Source organism: Tiliqua scincoides, chromosome 4, assembly GCF_035046505.1.
Source record: "Tiliqua scincoides isolate rTilSci1 chromosome 4, rTilSci1.hap2, whole genome shotgun sequence".
Lineage (NCBI taxonomy): Eukaryota > Metazoa > Chordata > Lepidosauria > Squamata > Scincidae > Tiliqua > Tiliqua scincoides.
This window is the reverse complement of record NC_089824.1, coordinates 169533252-169550466: the sequence shown is the minus strand read 5'-3', so window position 1 is coordinate 169550466 and position 17215 is coordinate 169533252. Positions and strand designations below refer to the sequence as shown.

The window sequence follows — 17215 nt, the reverse complement described above, 5'->3', positions numbered from 1 at the left end:
TCAAATCCATATAGAGATATACAGGTCCAAACTTGTTAGACATGGATTTGACTCAACTCGAATGACCACTGCAAATGAGAAGAAATGTGCTGATCCCTGGAGAAGGGGAAAAATGCATCCCCTTAAAATCACAGTTTAAAAAACTACTTTTCTTACTGTTGCAGAGGGATAGTCATGAAAGCAATTACTGACAATCCATCATTCTCTCTCCAAGGCAACCAACCCCTCCCTTCCCCCTGAGCACTTGAAAGACCTGGCTCAGAGTGAAGCTTTCTAAGCCACTAGAGCAAGGGCAGGCAACCTTAAACACTCAAAGAGCCATTTGGACCCGTTTTCCGGAAGAATAAAAACACCTCAGGAGCCACAAAACCCTTTTGACATCTAAAATGAAGATAACACTGCATATATAGGTTTTTTTTTAACCTTTATGCTCTTATAGGTCCCATTTTTGTAATGTAGCCCCCTAGCTTTTAGTTAGTTTTGTCGTACATTCTTGTCCTGTGTTTTCAGGCGCCTGGTCCTCTATGGTGTTTTGCCTGATTTGGTGTTTTGCCTGAGTTGATATGGTGTTTTGCCTGAGACAGGGTTGAGCAGTGAAGTGGCTAAGTTTGCAGACGACACCAAACTTTTCCGAGTGGTGAAGACCAGAAGTGATTGTGAGGAGCTCCAGAAGGATCTCTCCAGACTGGCAGAATGGGCAGCAAAATGGCAGATGTGCTTCATTGTCAGTAAGTGTAAAGTCATGCACATTGGGGCAAAAAATCAAAACTTTAGATATAGGCTGATGGGTTCTGAGCTGTCTGTGACAGATCTGGAGAGAGATCTTGGGGTGGTGGTGGACAGGTCGATGAAAGTGTCGACCCAATGTGCAGCAGCAGTGAAGAAGGCCAATTCTATGCTTGGGATCATTAGGAAGGGTATTGAGAACAAAACGGCTAGTATTATAATGCCATTGTACAAATCTATGGTAAGGCCACACCTGGAGTACTGTGTCCAGTTCTGGTTGCCGCATCTCAAAAAAGACATGGTGGAAATGGAAAAGGTGCAAAAGAGAGCGACTAAGATGATTACGGGGCTGGGGCACCTTCCTTATGAGGAAAGGCTACGGCGTTTGGGCCTCTTCAGCCTAGAAAAGAGACGCCTGAGGGGGGACATGATTGAGACATACAAAATTATGCAGGGGATGGACAGAGTGGATAGGGAGATGCTCTTTACACTCTCACATAATACCAGAACCAGGGGACATCCACTAAAATTGAGTGTTGGGCGGGTTAGGACAGACAAAAGAAAATATTTCTTTACTCAGCGCGTGGTCGGTCTGTGGAACTCCTTGCCACAGGATGTGGTGCTGGCGTCTAGCCTAGATGCCTTTAAAAGGGGACTGGACAAGTTTCTGGAGGAAAAATCCATTATGGGGTACAAGCCATGATGTGTATTCGCAACCTCTTGATTTTAGAAATGGGTTATGTCAGAATGCCAGATGCAAGGGAGGGCACCAGGATGAGGTCTCTTGTTATCTGGTGTGCTCCCTGGGGCATTTGGTGGGCCGCTGTGAGATACAGGAAGCTGGTCTAGATGGGCCTATGGCCTGATTCAGTGGGGCTGTTCTTATGTTCTTATGATTTCAAGGCCATTCTCTGCCTGGAGAATTATGCCTACTTTAAGCAAATTAGCTCCCCTTCTTTCCCCCAACAAATGACCCTGGTTCTGCCCTGCAGTCCTGCTGGACCCCACCTCCAGGGTAGCTCGCCTGTTCAACCTGCAAAGGTCCTCTCTCCTGCCAGCAGCCTCCCACCACTACAGCAGACCCTGGGTCATCAGCAGGTCTTGGGCACAGCAGCCACACACCAAACTCCAGTGTCTCCAGCAGTCACAAAGTCAGAGTATCTAGGGCAGAGCCCAAAGTCAATAAGCCAAGTCACAGTCCAAGGTCAGATTCCAAAGTCAGTCAGTCAAATCAGTCAGAGTATCCAAGTCAATAAGCCAAGTCAGTCCCCTCTCCAACCTGCACTCCTTCTCCAAATCACACCCCCTTCCTGCCTCAGGTGCTCCTTATATCCCTGAGGGCCCTATTGCCTTCAAGTGGCTGGAGCTGTGCAGCACACTCTGTTGGATGCCCAGGCCTTACCCTTAAAGGGGCCACTGCTGACACCACATCTACCTCCTCACCAGATCTTCCAGGATTCCAATACATATGGTGGTTATGACATCTGCTTATCTTACATGGATACTAAAGAACTCCCCCCACCTTCCAGAGGCACCCTGCTGGAAGGAAAAAAGGACACAGACTCCAGAGGTGGAGAAGAAAAGAAGCCAGAGCTGGGGGGGGGGCAGCAGCCACAGGCCAGCTTCTGCCCTGCCTGCCTGTCCTCCCTCACTCAGGCTGCAACCTCTCCACACTATCCTGGGAGTAAGCCCCATTGACTACAATGGGACTTCTGAGCAGACAAGTTGGTTGGAGCTCTCAGGTTGCAGTCCTCTCCACACTTTCCTGGGAGGAAGCCTCACTGACTACTTGTGAGTAGACCTGCATAGGAGGGGGCTGAGGCTGCAGCCCTCCACACCTTCCTGGGAGGAAGCCCCACTGACTACAGCGGGGCTTACTTGTGAGTAGACCTGCACAGGAGGGGGCTGAGGCTACAGCCCTCCACACCTTCCTGGGAGTAGCCCAGGGACTACAGCAGGGCTTGCTCTCGAACAGACCTGCCCGGCTTGGGCTCCCACTCACCCGTCCTTGCACTTGGCCTTGAGCAGGCTCCAAGGCTGCCATCCCAGGCACCCTTTCCTGGGAGTAAGCCTCATCCGCTGTAATGGGGCTTACAACTGAGTAGACACACAGAATGTCTCCTCTGCTGTGGAGGAAAAGCCTCTCCTTGCACTGAGTGGGGACCTGAGTGGGGCTGCAAGGGCTCACAATGGCTGAGGAGGAGGGCGTCCCGCTGGAGAGTTGGGGAAGGGAAAAACAGGGAGCTTAAGCCTGCAGAGTGGGCAAAATTGAAAAGGGAAACCAATGCGGGGCAGGTGGGGGTGAAGGGAGAGGAGGGCAGTGAGCTCAGGGGGCTGAGGGAAGCAGCCTGCCCTCCCAACACAGGTGCCTCCTGTCATCCCCTTTGCCACTTTCACCACAGCAGACGCTGCTGACCCCTGCACTAGAGGAAGACTGATTGATGGATTCTCTGCCTAATCACTCTGTTTTACATCACAAAGGTCAGCAAGACCATTTTTAAATGTCCCTAGCAAAGGAACATTGTTTTTGAAATGGATTTGCTTTAATGTGTTTTTTGCCATCCGCATGGGATCTGGGAACCCTTGTGAATAATGAGACTCAACTTGTATATGTAGCTGCTGCTGACCATGGAAAACTGACATCCCAAATGAAACTGATAGGTACAGCAACGAAAACATTCTAATACCCAGAAAATAACATCTGGCAACTCTTTAGTCCCAGAGATGCTCGTATCACGATTTTCAATATTTTTCCAAATTTCCATTTTTTTCCCCGACAAAAAAAACACAACTGGTTTTCTGCATTGCTGTGACATTTCCAGAAATTTTACATCTCTAGATGCTTGCGCTGTACAGCATCTTCGGTACTATGGGATTCCATTATCACCACACACCCTGCCATGAGGAGGGATAGTGCATTACCTTGATTCCAGGGCAACACACATTGCCACATAAGGCTTGAGGACCTGAGCTTTCCTTTGCTCCAGATCTCCACTTGAAGATAGACCAATAGGCCTTTAAATATTCCAAGGGTGAAAAGATAGATAAGGAAATCACTACTGTCAGGCAGGTTTTGGCCTCTCCCTCTTGAGACATCCAAGAAGAAGCTCTAGAATATGCACCCAAAGGATAAAACACTACCCTGGATTTGTGCCAGTTTCCACACCAGCAAAAGCAGGTGCTATGAGGTGCCTGAGGTGAAGGTAATCAATGTTGCAGTTGGCTCAGCATCTTATGGCTACAACCTTCACCCTACAAGGAAGGGGGTAAAGGGAAGAAAGAGTGAGCAACCTACCCCTTTGTTCCAACCATGACTGGAGAAATCCCTTGTTGCCCATTAAATAAGGGAAGCACAGCTCATTTATTCCCAAGGGTTCAGAATGTAATGCAACAATAGAAATGATGACTGTATCTCTGACATAATCCATGTTGAAAGGAACTACATCAAAATCACAGTATAGCTCCACCTCGCAGTTACAGTACTGTAATTTCACATCAGTGAAAATTTCACTTATCAGTGAAAATCAGTACTGTAATTTTACTTATCCTCCTGGCAATCATTCTACATCTTATCAAAACTGTTTCCATGTGCATCTAGTCAAGACTGCACCCAATCCATATTCTACATCATATGTGATAAAGACAGCTATCTGGTATGAAGCTAAACAGAATCTTCATTTGCTGCTTCATTTCAAGTGTTGGATCTCACTGGGTGCTGCAAATTAATTTTGTTTTCACTACTCAGCATTCTATTTCCTCGATAAACTCTGGGACAGTGGTCAGAGCAAGGCTCAATCTACACAGGCAGAGATCGATACCACAGGTCATCTGTAGCCAACATAATTTAATAGCCATCCTATTAAATGAGACGTTTACCCTGACTGAGAACCTATCAACAACAGCACGCATTTTAGGAGATTGTTACAATGAATACAAGTGAAAAACTGATCTTCCAAGAACTTAATGCTGAAATACTACTCATGTAGACTCATTCTCAGGGATCTGTTACTCCCCTTACTCTTCTGCTAAAAAGCTTCTACTAAATCCCAGTGTAACTGACTACTTCTTACATAATTCTCTAGAAGCACGACAGCTTCAGGATTTTTGCTTTTCATCATCTGTGGCAATAGTATGCACAACTCATTTTAACTAGTGTATGCCATTTCCTAGCCTCCATCTGCCTAGGCTCTGCATTCCACAGAAGCCAAATTCTTTTCATTTTTCACATTCTTCTCTTCCCTGATCTTGCAGGTGAATGCCCTAAATATTGTTCTACCTTAAAAGCAGACTAAGTGCAGATAAGTTGAACTTTTAAAACTCATTTCCCCTCTTTTCCTGAAGAAAATTTCTACAGTATTTATTCATAGCCACTCAGGCACCTTGCTGAAGATATATTATAAATGAGTTCCTAATCAAAGCATTTCATTTATACCTTGTATTTCAGTTCCCAGGAAAGTGTCCATTTATAATCATTCATCCATGCTGAATGGTCATGAACCATAGCCTAACTGAAGCATATGAATATGAAGTTTCCTATCCTCAACTTGGCCCAATAGCCCTCTGCCAGCCCCCAATAATGCACCCATTCACAGAAGAGAAGGTCAGGATACAACTTAATGTATGTTAGCTATCACCACCCAAATGCACAGCCATCTCTATGGATAACAGAACCACTGAAACCCTGCTTCCACTGGTATCATTTTATAACTCTGTAATTTTAGCACTAGATAATTTTATGCTCCGGGGACAAAGCCAAAATGTTAGAACTAGAATTCACTGTATGAATGTGAGCATGATTCATAGTTGTCATGCTAGTTCCTAAATGGAACACTGCTCTCCCCTCCTGGAACATTCCTTGGATTGCCAGACCTGGGAGAACATTCAGTACTAGTCCCCAAAACCCAACCTTATCTAAGAAGTTTAATCAGACAAGTGCAACTGCACACATAGGATATTCTTATTAACATGTGTGTAACAGTGCACAGTAATAGCACAGAGTAAGTATACTTAATGTTCAGCTAAGCTTAGTATAGCCTAGAGATACAGAAGAAAGAAGCCAAAACACAGGCAAGATGGGAGTTACCAGTTACTAAAACAGTGCAGGGGAAAAGAGGAGAATTCAAAATGTGCCATGGGGAACACGCTGAAGGGAGAAGAAACTACACAAGGGAGAAGAAGAAGCAGCTTACAATAAAGCAAAGCAAAGCAAAAGGTAAACACAAAATCCCAAAAGGGCAGACATTACAATTAAGGTTTAAACTCACAGACTCTGAAGAGATTTTCTTCAAAAGATCAGCCCCTGGGGTTCCAACGAGTCTCAAAATGAGCTTCAACTGATCAATATCTAATGGTGGACCATAAAGGAAAATGCTGGGACAAATAAAATGAAAAAAAAAAATCATAGCAGCAGCCCGATAAAGTTAAACGGGGAAAACGGTCAACCAAATACCTTGATCACAATAACTGTAAACAAGATAGGTACACCTCTCATGTATAAGGTAGAAATCCCATAATACCCACCTGCTGAAAATCCTATGCCCAAATCTGTATATGTTCAAAAACTTTGGAACACTGTGGCAGTACAGGCAATACTGCATGTTACTGATTTATGCAAATAAGTGACCATGTGATTGATCAACTCATGTGAGAATTATAATTTCAGAAGGGCAAATTCATGTTAGATTGTGGCTTTTCCACTAATTGCATATCTTCCTGCTAATGAAAATGAAGCAATACCCAGTTCTGAGCGGAATAACTGCAACACAGAAACTATCTACTTTTTTGAATCTAAAGGATCATGGTTTTAAGGTCTAAAATTTTTCAAAATCTCTGTATGGAAAACATAATATAGTCATGCTTCTGCCAAAACGATCTATATGCAAGGACAGCTTAGTATTGTCTAAGATAAAATGGATTAACCTGTTTTGCTCTATTCAACTCTAGGAGCTATATTAGCTTTGCACTACGAATACCCACCCAGTCAGTTTAGTTCTCCATTCCCTCCATTCCAAACCACTGCCCAATTTTAGCACACTTATTTTGCAACTGGAATACTAGGATGATTTATATGCTAGTTAGGATTCTATTATCATTTTAGATCAGACGTGTAGATTCCCAGCCATTAGTAAGGTTATTTAATAACAGAAGCAATACGGCAAAAGACTGGCATGCATAGGTGTTAATGAATAGCAAAAATGACTCTTGATAACTATTTAAAGCCCAAGTCAAGAAGCACTACTGAGACTAATTTGAATGTTTAGAGCCAGCTTCTTTAGATTCCCAAAGCAGAACTTCTTGCAGCAAAAAAGGCAGTTAACAAACTAGGGCTGAGAATACATATTCAGTTAAAAAAGGACAGTACTTTATGATATATAAGATAACTCTCATCACTGAATTAACCTAGGCAATTAATCACAGCATTCAGATAGTAATTTCAAAGAATTAAGAGATCTGTTTGCTTGCTTTTTACCCAAGTTTATTTTTGAGACTTGGGTACTTGTCCTCTCCCTTACCATGTAGTTTTGCAGACAGAGAAGTGGAGTAACATAGCGGACAAGTGAAAGCCAGGAAGTGTAAATCTCTCATGTCCCACAAACACAAGGAGGATCTTTCTGGATGTTATTCTCGACTTGGGATAGTCCCCACAGTTAGATCAGGAACCAAGTCACCATGGCGAGAAGTTAATGTTTGAATAGAAAAATCCAAAGTTATTGAAAAGTGGGGTCATTTCACCTTTGAAGATTAAATCTTGGGCTAAGCCAAAAATCAATATGAAAGAAGCCAACAATCAGGTTACCCAAAATGGCTCATTATAGTGAGAAATTATCAAAATACAAGCAGCATGAATGACCTATTGACAGAATCTTAATTTTCTTTTACATTAACTAAGTGCTTGGGTCTCTCAAAAACCTCATCTAGTTAAATGTAGCTGCCAGGTATTCTACACTGAAGCATTAAAAGAAACCTTCTACGTATCAGAATTGCAAAATGCTTCAAAGGCATTATTTATTTATTTTATTAATTTATATCCCGCCTTTATGCCCAAAGGGCACACAAGGTGGCTTACAGCAATTAAAAATACAACATTAAAAACAATAATTAAAACAATTTACCAATAATTAAAAATCTAAACAAACCCCGTGGATCCTCATATAAAAAGCAAGAAAGCCAGCCAGCCTGTCAACAATTAAAAGCTTTTTGAAATTATGTCGTAATCTAATTTTTTAGTACATGTAGATACCAGAGATGCAACCCTACTTATGCCTACTTGCAAGTCAATTCCAATGAAAACATTGGGTCTTGTTTCCAAGAAAACATGGCTAGGATTAGGCTGGGAAGAATATGTTAATATGGAGATTAATAGCCAAACCAGGCACATTGTTTTTACATATTATATTGTCAAACTATTCTGATGCTTTGTAAACTGTATCTTAACTTAGAATTCTTAACTGAATTCTACTTGTATTCCGAGAAAATCTAATTCTCACATCCATCGTCATTCAGAGGTCTCTCTGATGCTCCTATGTCTGGAAGTCAAGTTAATGGGTACTGGAGAGAGGAGCTTTTCTACAGTGGCACTCAAATTATGAAATCTTCTACCTAGGCAGGTCCATCAGATGCCCCTGTCACCTTTTCAGTTTAGACAAAGTTAATCCTGTTCTCTTGTGCTTTGGCAATTCTTCTCAATGTAAGCAGCCCTTTCTTGCTGTTTTATCTTGATTTTTATCTGCAGGCTCTGTTTTAGGCTCTGTTTTAGGCTCTGTTTTAGGCTCTGTTCTCATTTGTTTCACTATATTTTACTGTTTTACTATTATGAGCTGTCTTGAGACAGTCCTGGCAAAATGTAGGATATAAATGCTTTAAATGATCAAACAACAATTTCCACTTTAAAAATACTGAAGCGTGGCTTCAATCAGTGATTTCCTGAAAGCTAGCTATTCTAGACTGGATTTGAACAGAAGTCTGGCACAAAATCTAATCCTTATCCATGGATTACTTTGGTTTATCTTTAAATATCAAAGCTTCAAAAGTCCATATCAATAGAAATTTCAAGGCAACTATATGCAATACATCTAAAATAATGAAGTAACTTCCTACAAAACTGGCTAATTCTAGTCTTTTTGTGCATATTTGAAAGATGAGTTATATCTAAATGCAAGAAATACATCTGATGCCCAAACTCTAATTTCTTTTCCAAATTTGTGTTTATGCTGCAGCAGTGAAGAAGGCTAATTCCATGCTTGGGATCATTTGGAAAGGCATTGAGAATAAGACAGCTAATATTGTAATGCCGTTGTACAAATCGATGTTAAGGCCACACCTGGAGTACTGCATCCAGTTCTGGCCACCACGTCTCAAAAAGGATATAGTGGAGATGGAAAAGGTGCAAAAGAGAGCAACAAAAATGATTACTGGGCTGGGGTACCTTCCCTATGAGGAAAGGCTACAGCGTTTGGGCCTCTTCAGTCTAGAAAAGAGGTGCCTGAGGGGGGACATGATTGAGACATACAAAACAACACCAGAACCAGGGGACATCCACGAAAGTTGAGTGTTGGGAGAGTTAGGACAGAGAGAAGAAAATATTTCTTTACCCAGCATGTAATTAGTTTGTGGAACTCTTTGCCACAGGAAGTAGTGATGGCATCCTGCCTGGATGCCTTTAAGAGGGGTTTGGACAAATTTCTGGAGGAAAAGTTCATTACGGGTTACAAGTCATAGTAGGTATGTGCGAGCTTTTGGTTTTAGAGGCAGGCTGCCTCTGATTGCCAGATGCAGGGGAGGGCACCGGGACTCAGTTTGGGTCTGTTGTCTTGTGTGCTCCCTGGGACATTTGGTGTGCCACTGTGAGATACAGGAAGCTGGACTAGATGGGCCTTTGGCCTGATCCAGCAGGGCTCTCCTTATGTTCTTATGTAGAAATACTATTCACTTGACTCATGTGAATACACTTGGTCATTCTACAAAAGCTTTTCTAAGAGAACAAGTAGAAATCACTAGGTACTGAAACCCTTCACATATCTTAGCAGCTGACTGAATGAACCTACACATATGTGCAAGCTAACATTAGATCTATCAATTGTAATAAGATGCTATCAATTATGTCATTTGTATATGGCTAGGCTAATCAAAAAAGTTGATAGCAAGCACAAAGCAGGAAAAAATTCAAGAGAAAGACTATGCAAAGCAAAAAACAGAAAAAAGTAAAGCATGCAATCTCAGAGAATCACCTCAACCTTCAAGACGCAGTACATTCCAATATTCCAGCATGCATAAAGAACACCTATTTGCCATGACAACAAGCAGGAAGCACTGCAGATGTCAAGCAGTTCATTCAAATAAAGCTAAGACTAAGTGCAAAATTCACGTGGGTATAGAAAGGCAAAAAACCCATGTCACCTTTTAAGGAAACTTTCCATCTTAGAATATGTTAACAGCAGTAATTCTACACCACAGACATCCTTTTCATTTGTTACCCCACATCCCTGTAGTATGTTTATACTGTAAGAATTTAAAAACAGATGCTTCTGTCCAACAAGTTAATCAAGAAGTAATACATGAAGACATGTTTGCCTTACCTTCAGTTGAGTTTCAGAACAAGTGACCACCCTTGTTTGGGTAGAGCTGAAAGAAGCAAAATGTGCAGTTGCTAGATAATTCAATTTTACTCTGCCGATATGCTCAAATCTCTGTCCATGTACCTGATTGTCTTCCAAACTTTGGAAACACACAAACCAACAGTGTAAGTGAACTCTGTGTACATTGTATTTACTGTACAAAGTTACAGTATAGGGGTAGTTAACCCCTGCTAACTGGTTAAGAGGCACTTTTTCAAGTGGGTGCTCCTCTTTTATTTAGCAGGGGGAGAGTAACTGGCCCACCTCACCCCAGCAGTGTTTTTTCTAGTGGCTATCTGCTGGTGTTGCATCTTTTTAGATTGTGAGCCCTTTTGGGACAGGGAGCCATTAGCTATTTGATTTTCTCTGTGAACTTTTTGTTGAAAAGCGGTATATAAATACTGTTGTTGTTGTTACTTAACTCAATAGTAGCAAGTAAGGGCACGATCAGCAGCTTCCATAAGACTGAATGGAGTCCAAGATATCAGAGGTTTGAGTGCCTCTTGCAAACCAGGTTTCAAGAGCTGAGCAATGACAGCTGCTTTTGCAATCTGCTGGTACAGCACTCCCGTAACGTGAGCATCCCAAACTATTCTTTGTCAGTTTGCATTATTTTTGTCAAGTGCAAAGCAGCACTGGTTACCACTTCCCAATCTAGCCTATCATGACTATCTGTGGAAAGCAAGCAACCCTTTACCCCAGACCATTAAGTTACAAAACACATGAACTAGTAAAAATAACAGTGGAACCCAACTCAATTTGAAATACTGGTATCTCTCTGTTTGTATGGTCTTAATTTGCCCTTTTTTGAAATACAACGATTTGCAAATTAAAGCTGGAAGTCTAATTTACTCTGACAATTTTTGAAATACCATCAATAAATAAATAAACCCAACATGTGCCTCCAATGGTTGTCTGTGGGGGACTCCCTCCACAGTCCCAAGATGACACACATGGCAGATGCCATTGCTTTCACTCATTCTACCTGCCTGCAGAGGAATAGGGAAGAAGTGGAACCCCAACCTTGAACTGAGCCTTGTAGGTGTTCAATTCTTCCCTCCCTCCTCTCCTCCAACAGGCTGGATGAGTGCAAACAACTGTGAGTCTCTCGGTTGTCATTCTCCTCCTGTTGCTGCTGCATCGATCTTTGCTAGCAGCTGAAGGAGTATGGTGGCAAAAGCAAAGGACTGTGTGCACAGTTGCCAGCTGAGCTAGGGAAAGGAAGGAAGAGACTCTATGCAGGCCAGCAGCCCTCAGGTAAGGGTGTACTACGCAGCCAATTTCTGAAAAGACAGAGATGACAAAGGTGAGCAGACAGGAGCATCTGCCTCATAGGAAAGGTTGTTTTCCTCATTGCTTTCTCAACCATTAGTAACCAGTCCCACTCTCATAACCTCAACTCTCCCCCATCTCACCTTAGCCAAGCAGAAGTTCTCAGAGTGAGTGTTAAATAACTTTTCCCCTAACCCAGGGCAATCCCATTGTTTCAGATGGGGAAAAGGGTTTTTATGAATGTGTTTTCAATATATCTGCAGATTTCCAGGAATGCATCCTCTGTGTAAACTGAGAGCTGTTTGTATGTCTATTCTGTTCTGTATCGCAAGGCATTTCTTCACTTATCTCAGAGAGAAAAGAAGAAAGACAAACAGAGAGGAAAACAAAATTAACAGAAAGGAAGTAGTAACAAGTTGAAGGAACAAGGACAGGGATGTAGACCATAAATGATTTCTACCTTTTTCTGCATTCCAGAATAACATCAATAGATGTGTTTATTTCTACATGAAGGCTAACCTCAGATTTGTCAAGTTGGAGATGTGACTTCAATACGCAGCCTTTTCTTCCAGGGGATATTAAATATTTGAATGCTGAACCCAAGAGTGTACCTTCTCTGCACCAAAATTCAATATACAGTAGCTTCCCCCATATTCATAGTCTCGGTTTCTACAGTTTCAGTTACCCGTGGTTCCCAAATTCCCCCATCATGCTCATGATTCACCCCTCTGTTTGCAAATGTTTTGTTTGTAAAGCAACATTAACATGAAGTGGACAGTAGAGGAAGCTCTTAGGAAAAGGAAGCAGACAGTGAGAACGCTAGACTCATAGCTGCTAGCGGAACACTAAAGGAGGCGACAGCGAAAACGCTAACAGAAAGTGGACAGCAGAAGCAGACAGCAAAAATGCTAGACTCCGTTTCCTGTTAGAATTCTCACTATAGTCTATTCTAGCGTTCCTTTAGCCACCACTAGTCTAGTGTTCTCGCTACGAGTCTAGCATTCTTGCTGCCTGCTTCCTCTTCCGAAAAGCTTCCTCTGCTGTCTACTTCTTGTTAGTGTTGCACTCAGGACTCATCTCTCTTTGAAGTTTCTCTGAGTAGTGCCCCAGAATACCTTGCAGCGCCACAGTAGGTATGAGGTAGCTACTATCCACGGTAGAAGAAATATATGTGGATACGGGGGGGTTACTGTATGCTTATTACTTTAACATGATAACCTTAGGGCCAGATTCAAGTAGATGTTCAACCTCATGCACAATATTTGTGTGAGAATAACGCAACATGATAGAATATCATGGTGTGGAAGGCAGGCTGTGTTGACCTTGCCGCTGTGGAGGGGAGCCCTCTAAGTGTAACATTCTTGGCATCCTTCAGTCTTGGAAGACTATGGTATCGCGCTCTGAATGATGGTTCTGGAACAGTGTCCTCTCCAGTGCGTGAAGACTGGGTAAAGTAGATATGGAGGATAGACTGTTACCCATAACAGTCTAGTGTAACAATAATGCCACAATTTGTATGAGCTTTGCAAGGGTGGAGATTTTTTTTAAAAAATTTTCTAGCAAGAATAACTAATATTTCCTACTAACTTGGTAAGACACACTTTTTCAAGTGGTGTTTCTCTTGTATTTAGCAGGGGGAGAGTAACTGTCCCTCTTCACCACAGCAAAGTGTTGTTTCTAGTGACTTTTGCTGGTGTTCTTCTGCATCTTTTTAGATTGTCAGCCCTTTTGGGACAGGGAGCCATTTAGTTATTTGATTTCATCTGTAAACTGCCTTGTGTACTTTTTGTTGAAAAACAGTATATTAATACTGTAAATAATATCCAGAAATCTATACCCATATCAGAAGCCAATACACTGATCTCCTCTTACATCTCTTGTTCAAACTTTTTCAAACTTTGGGTGTTAAATCTGAATGCCTCCTTGATGATGATGATTATAATAAATAATGGTATTTATAAGTGGTATTTATATACCACTTTTCAACAAAAAAGTTCACAAAGCAATTTACAGATGAAGTCAAATAACTTAATGCCTCCCTGTCCCAAAAGGGCTGACAAACTAAAAAGATGCAAAAAGAACAGCAGAAGATAGCCACTAGAAAAGACACTGCTGGGGTGAGGAGGGTCAGTTACTCTCCCCCTGCTAAAAAGAGGAGCACCCACTTGAAAAAGTACCTCTTAACCAGTTAGCAGGGATTATGCCAGTCATTTTCAACCACTGTGCTATGGCACACTAGTGTGCCGCGAGTGGTCCATAGGTGTGCCACAAGAATTTGGGGGCAGATCATTTATTAGTAGGGCCAATGGGGACGTGAACCCCCCACTGGCAGCATGGTGTGCCTTGTGAATTGTCAAAAACCTGATGGTGTGCCTTGACAATTTTGATGCCTGGTCAGTGTGCCACAACATGAAAAAGGTTGAAAATCGCTGGATTACGCCAACAGACTAATCTAGGTGGAGAAATTCTGATACCAAGATCATCACACAGAAATTTACATATTCCTTTCAGAAGGGAAGCATCATGTGAGCATGTCTCTAGCTACATGCCTTCGTGACTGGCATTCAGTATCTATATCTGTGACATTGGGATAAGAAAGTCACATTTAGAAGTCATGTTAGAACTAAATCTTGCATCTGCCCATTTACTCATTGCTTTTACAACTGACAAGCAGGCTTGTTGAGATCTTCTTGTGTTGGGGATTTTCAAAAATTATGACTGCATCCCTTTCCTTGCATCACCACAAATGTGATAGGACCACAAAACTGATGGGTTGCTGGAACAGGAGCACAAGTGCATAATAATAATAATAATAATAATAATAATAATAACTTTATTTATACCCCACCCTTCTCCCCAAAGGGACCCAAGGCAGCTTACAATAGGTTAAAAGCAGATTAAAACATAATTTAACAAACAGATAAAAACATATTAACACATTGACAGGTATCATAAAAAACAGTAGTCAGATAAAAAGTCAGGTAAAAAGAGTATAGAGCAGCAGATCATAACGGAATCAGGGCTGTAAAAACATACTAAAAGATTCTCAAGTCAAGGGGAAGGGAATTCCATAACGTTGGTGCCACTACTGAGAAGGCCCTATTTCTTGCCGCCGCCCCATGTACCTCCTTAGGCGGCGGCACTTGTAAAAAGGCCTTCTCTGATGACCTAAGGGGACGACCCGGATTGTACGGAAGTAGGCGATCTCTAAGATACCCTGGCCCAGAGCAGTATAGGGCTTTAAAGGTCAAAACCAGCACCTTGAATTGGGCCCGGAAACGAATGGGCAGCCAATGTAGCCCCTGGAGAAGCAGGCTGACAGGCCGTCGCATTCTGCACTAATTGCAGTTTCCGAACCGTCTTCAGGGGCGTTACAATAATCTAACCTCGATGTCACCGTGGCCAGGTCTGCATGATCCAAGTATGGCCGCAGCTAGTGCACCAGCCAAAGCTGAGCGAAGGCCCCCCTAGCCACAGCTGCCACCTGGGAATCCAGGAGCAGCTGTGAATCCAGGTGGACCCCCAAGCTGCGGACCTGCTCCTTCAGGGGGAGTGCAACCCCATTCAGTGCAAGCCGATAGTCCAGTACCTGCATCGAGGATTTCCGAACCAGGAGAGCCTCTGTCTTATCCGGATTTAATTTCAGCTTATTAGCCCCCATCCAGATCCTCACTGCTTCCAGACAGCGCTCCAGGCCCACAACTGCCACCCTGGAGTCTGCAGGAAAGGAGAGATAGGCCTGGGTGTCATCAGCATATTGATGACACCCCACTCCAAACCCCTGGATGACCTCTCCCAGTGGTTTCATGTAGATATTAAATAGCATGGGGGACAGAATTGAACCCTGCAGCACCCTGCACCTCAAAGGCCAGGGTGTCGAACAGGCATCCCCCAGCACCACCATCTGGGACCGACCCTCCAAGTAGGAGCGGAACCACCGCAAAACAGTGCCTCCAACTCCCAACTCGGCCAATCGGCCCAGTAGGATACCATGGTCGATGGTATCGAAAGCCGCTGAGATGTCCAGCAAGACCAACAGGGACGTACTCCCCCTGTCAGAAGACCTAAAACAGTTTCACTACATTTTATTTTGAAGAGGAAAGATTATCCTTTTGAAAAGAGACATATGATGCTCCAGTACAGAGCTTTAACTATGCTACTGTTTAAAAAGTACAGATCTCAAATAATGCATTTCAAACAGCTTTCTTGATGGGAACATCCAGTAGTTCTCATTTCGACAGGGCCTGACAAAACAGGCCTGCAATCATGTGTGCATCAAGGAGCATATCAGCACCAGAAAAAGAAGTTCATTCATAAAACTTGTATAATGTGTTACAGTATGTTAAAATGAAGGGTTTTGGGTTATTTTTAAATGCTTTTAAAGGATACGGTCTGTGCCAGGGAACAGTGTTCTTCCAGTCAACAGTTCAGCCATAATACACCCAACTGACCAAATATCAACTGAGGAAAAAGCAAAAAGGTAAAAGCCAGCACATCTCCATTGTCACATAACTAAACTAGTGGGTAGCCCAATTCTAAGAAGCTTAGTCAAAGCGTGGATTAGGAAAAAGTACACATTTCTATTTTGACAATATGACTTTGTGCAGATGCAGAGCACTGCACGAACATTACTTACAATATAAGTAATGCAAGAAAGTAAGAACATTACTTATTTATTTACTTATATTTATCACATTTTTATACCGCCCTTCCTCCAAAGAGCTCAGGGCGGTGTACAGAGCTGCTCCCATCCTTTTTTCCTCACAACAACCCTGTGAGGTAGGTGAGGCTGAGAGAAAGTGACTGGCCCAAGGTCACCCAGGAAGCTTCATGGTTGAGGGGGAATTTAATTACCAAAAGACAATTTAAAACTTGGTTATTCTATATTAGGGAAGAGTCAAACAATATGTGCAGTGGTTCCCAAACTTTTTAGCATTAGGACCCCACCTAAAAAATAGTTTCACTTTACTAGCTGCTTAAGCCTCTGTGGCTATAATGGTGATTGGGCAGCAGTGCTCTCCCCAAGCAGTAGGTTGTTTAACCCTTTATGCACATAGCCTAATCTGCCTTGTCATAGTTTCGTGACTCATCAAAAATTGGGTCATGACCAATTGATGGGCCATGGGCCCACAGTTTGGGAATTGTTAGGTTCAGATTTATTCATAATATAGTTCATATTGTTCCATAATATTTAGTACCTGTTTGATTGTAATGCATCCAGTTCAGCATGATTTCAGGAGCTCTGTACCACCTGGTGGCTACATACCCCGTCATCTCATCATCTGTGTGTCGGGCCAACCCAAAATCCAAAATCTGTAAAATAAGACAGAAAGCAATGCACTGGTACAATTTTGTGTGTGTGTGTGAGTGAATGAGAGAGAAAGAGCTTGAGTGTGCGTTTTCCATTTCATCAGCTACAACTGGGAAGGATGTGCAACTGAAGGGAAGAAAAGACTGAAACAGTTCCAGAAATAGGTATGATGAAACCTAGATTGTTTAGGGCAGCGGTTTTCAACCGCTGTGCCAAGGTAGCCTCAGGTGTGCCGCGGGGCCCGAGGAGGCAGACAGCAGCCAAGGGCGAGAGAAGCTGCTGCTGTGACCCT

At 42.7% G+C, this 17215-nt stretch overlaps 1 protein-coding gene across 1 annotated transcript in view; it reads right to left on the bottom strand.

Moving 5' to 3' along the window:
* MAPK14 (mitogen-activated protein kinase 14) overlaps window positions 1-17215 on the bottom strand; it is a 50363-nt gene that overhangs the window by 8244 nt on the left and 24904 nt on the right. The window contains exons 7-9 of the mRNA XM_066622926.1: window positions 16811-16925; window positions 16002-16073; window positions 5991-6070 (exon numbers count right to left, since the gene is read on the bottom strand). Coding sequence (XP_066479023.1) covers window positions 5991-6070; window positions 16002-16073; window positions 16811-16925 — 267 coding nt within the window. The remainder of the gene's footprint in view (window positions 1-5990; window positions 6071-16001; window positions 16074-16810; window positions 16926-17215) is intronic.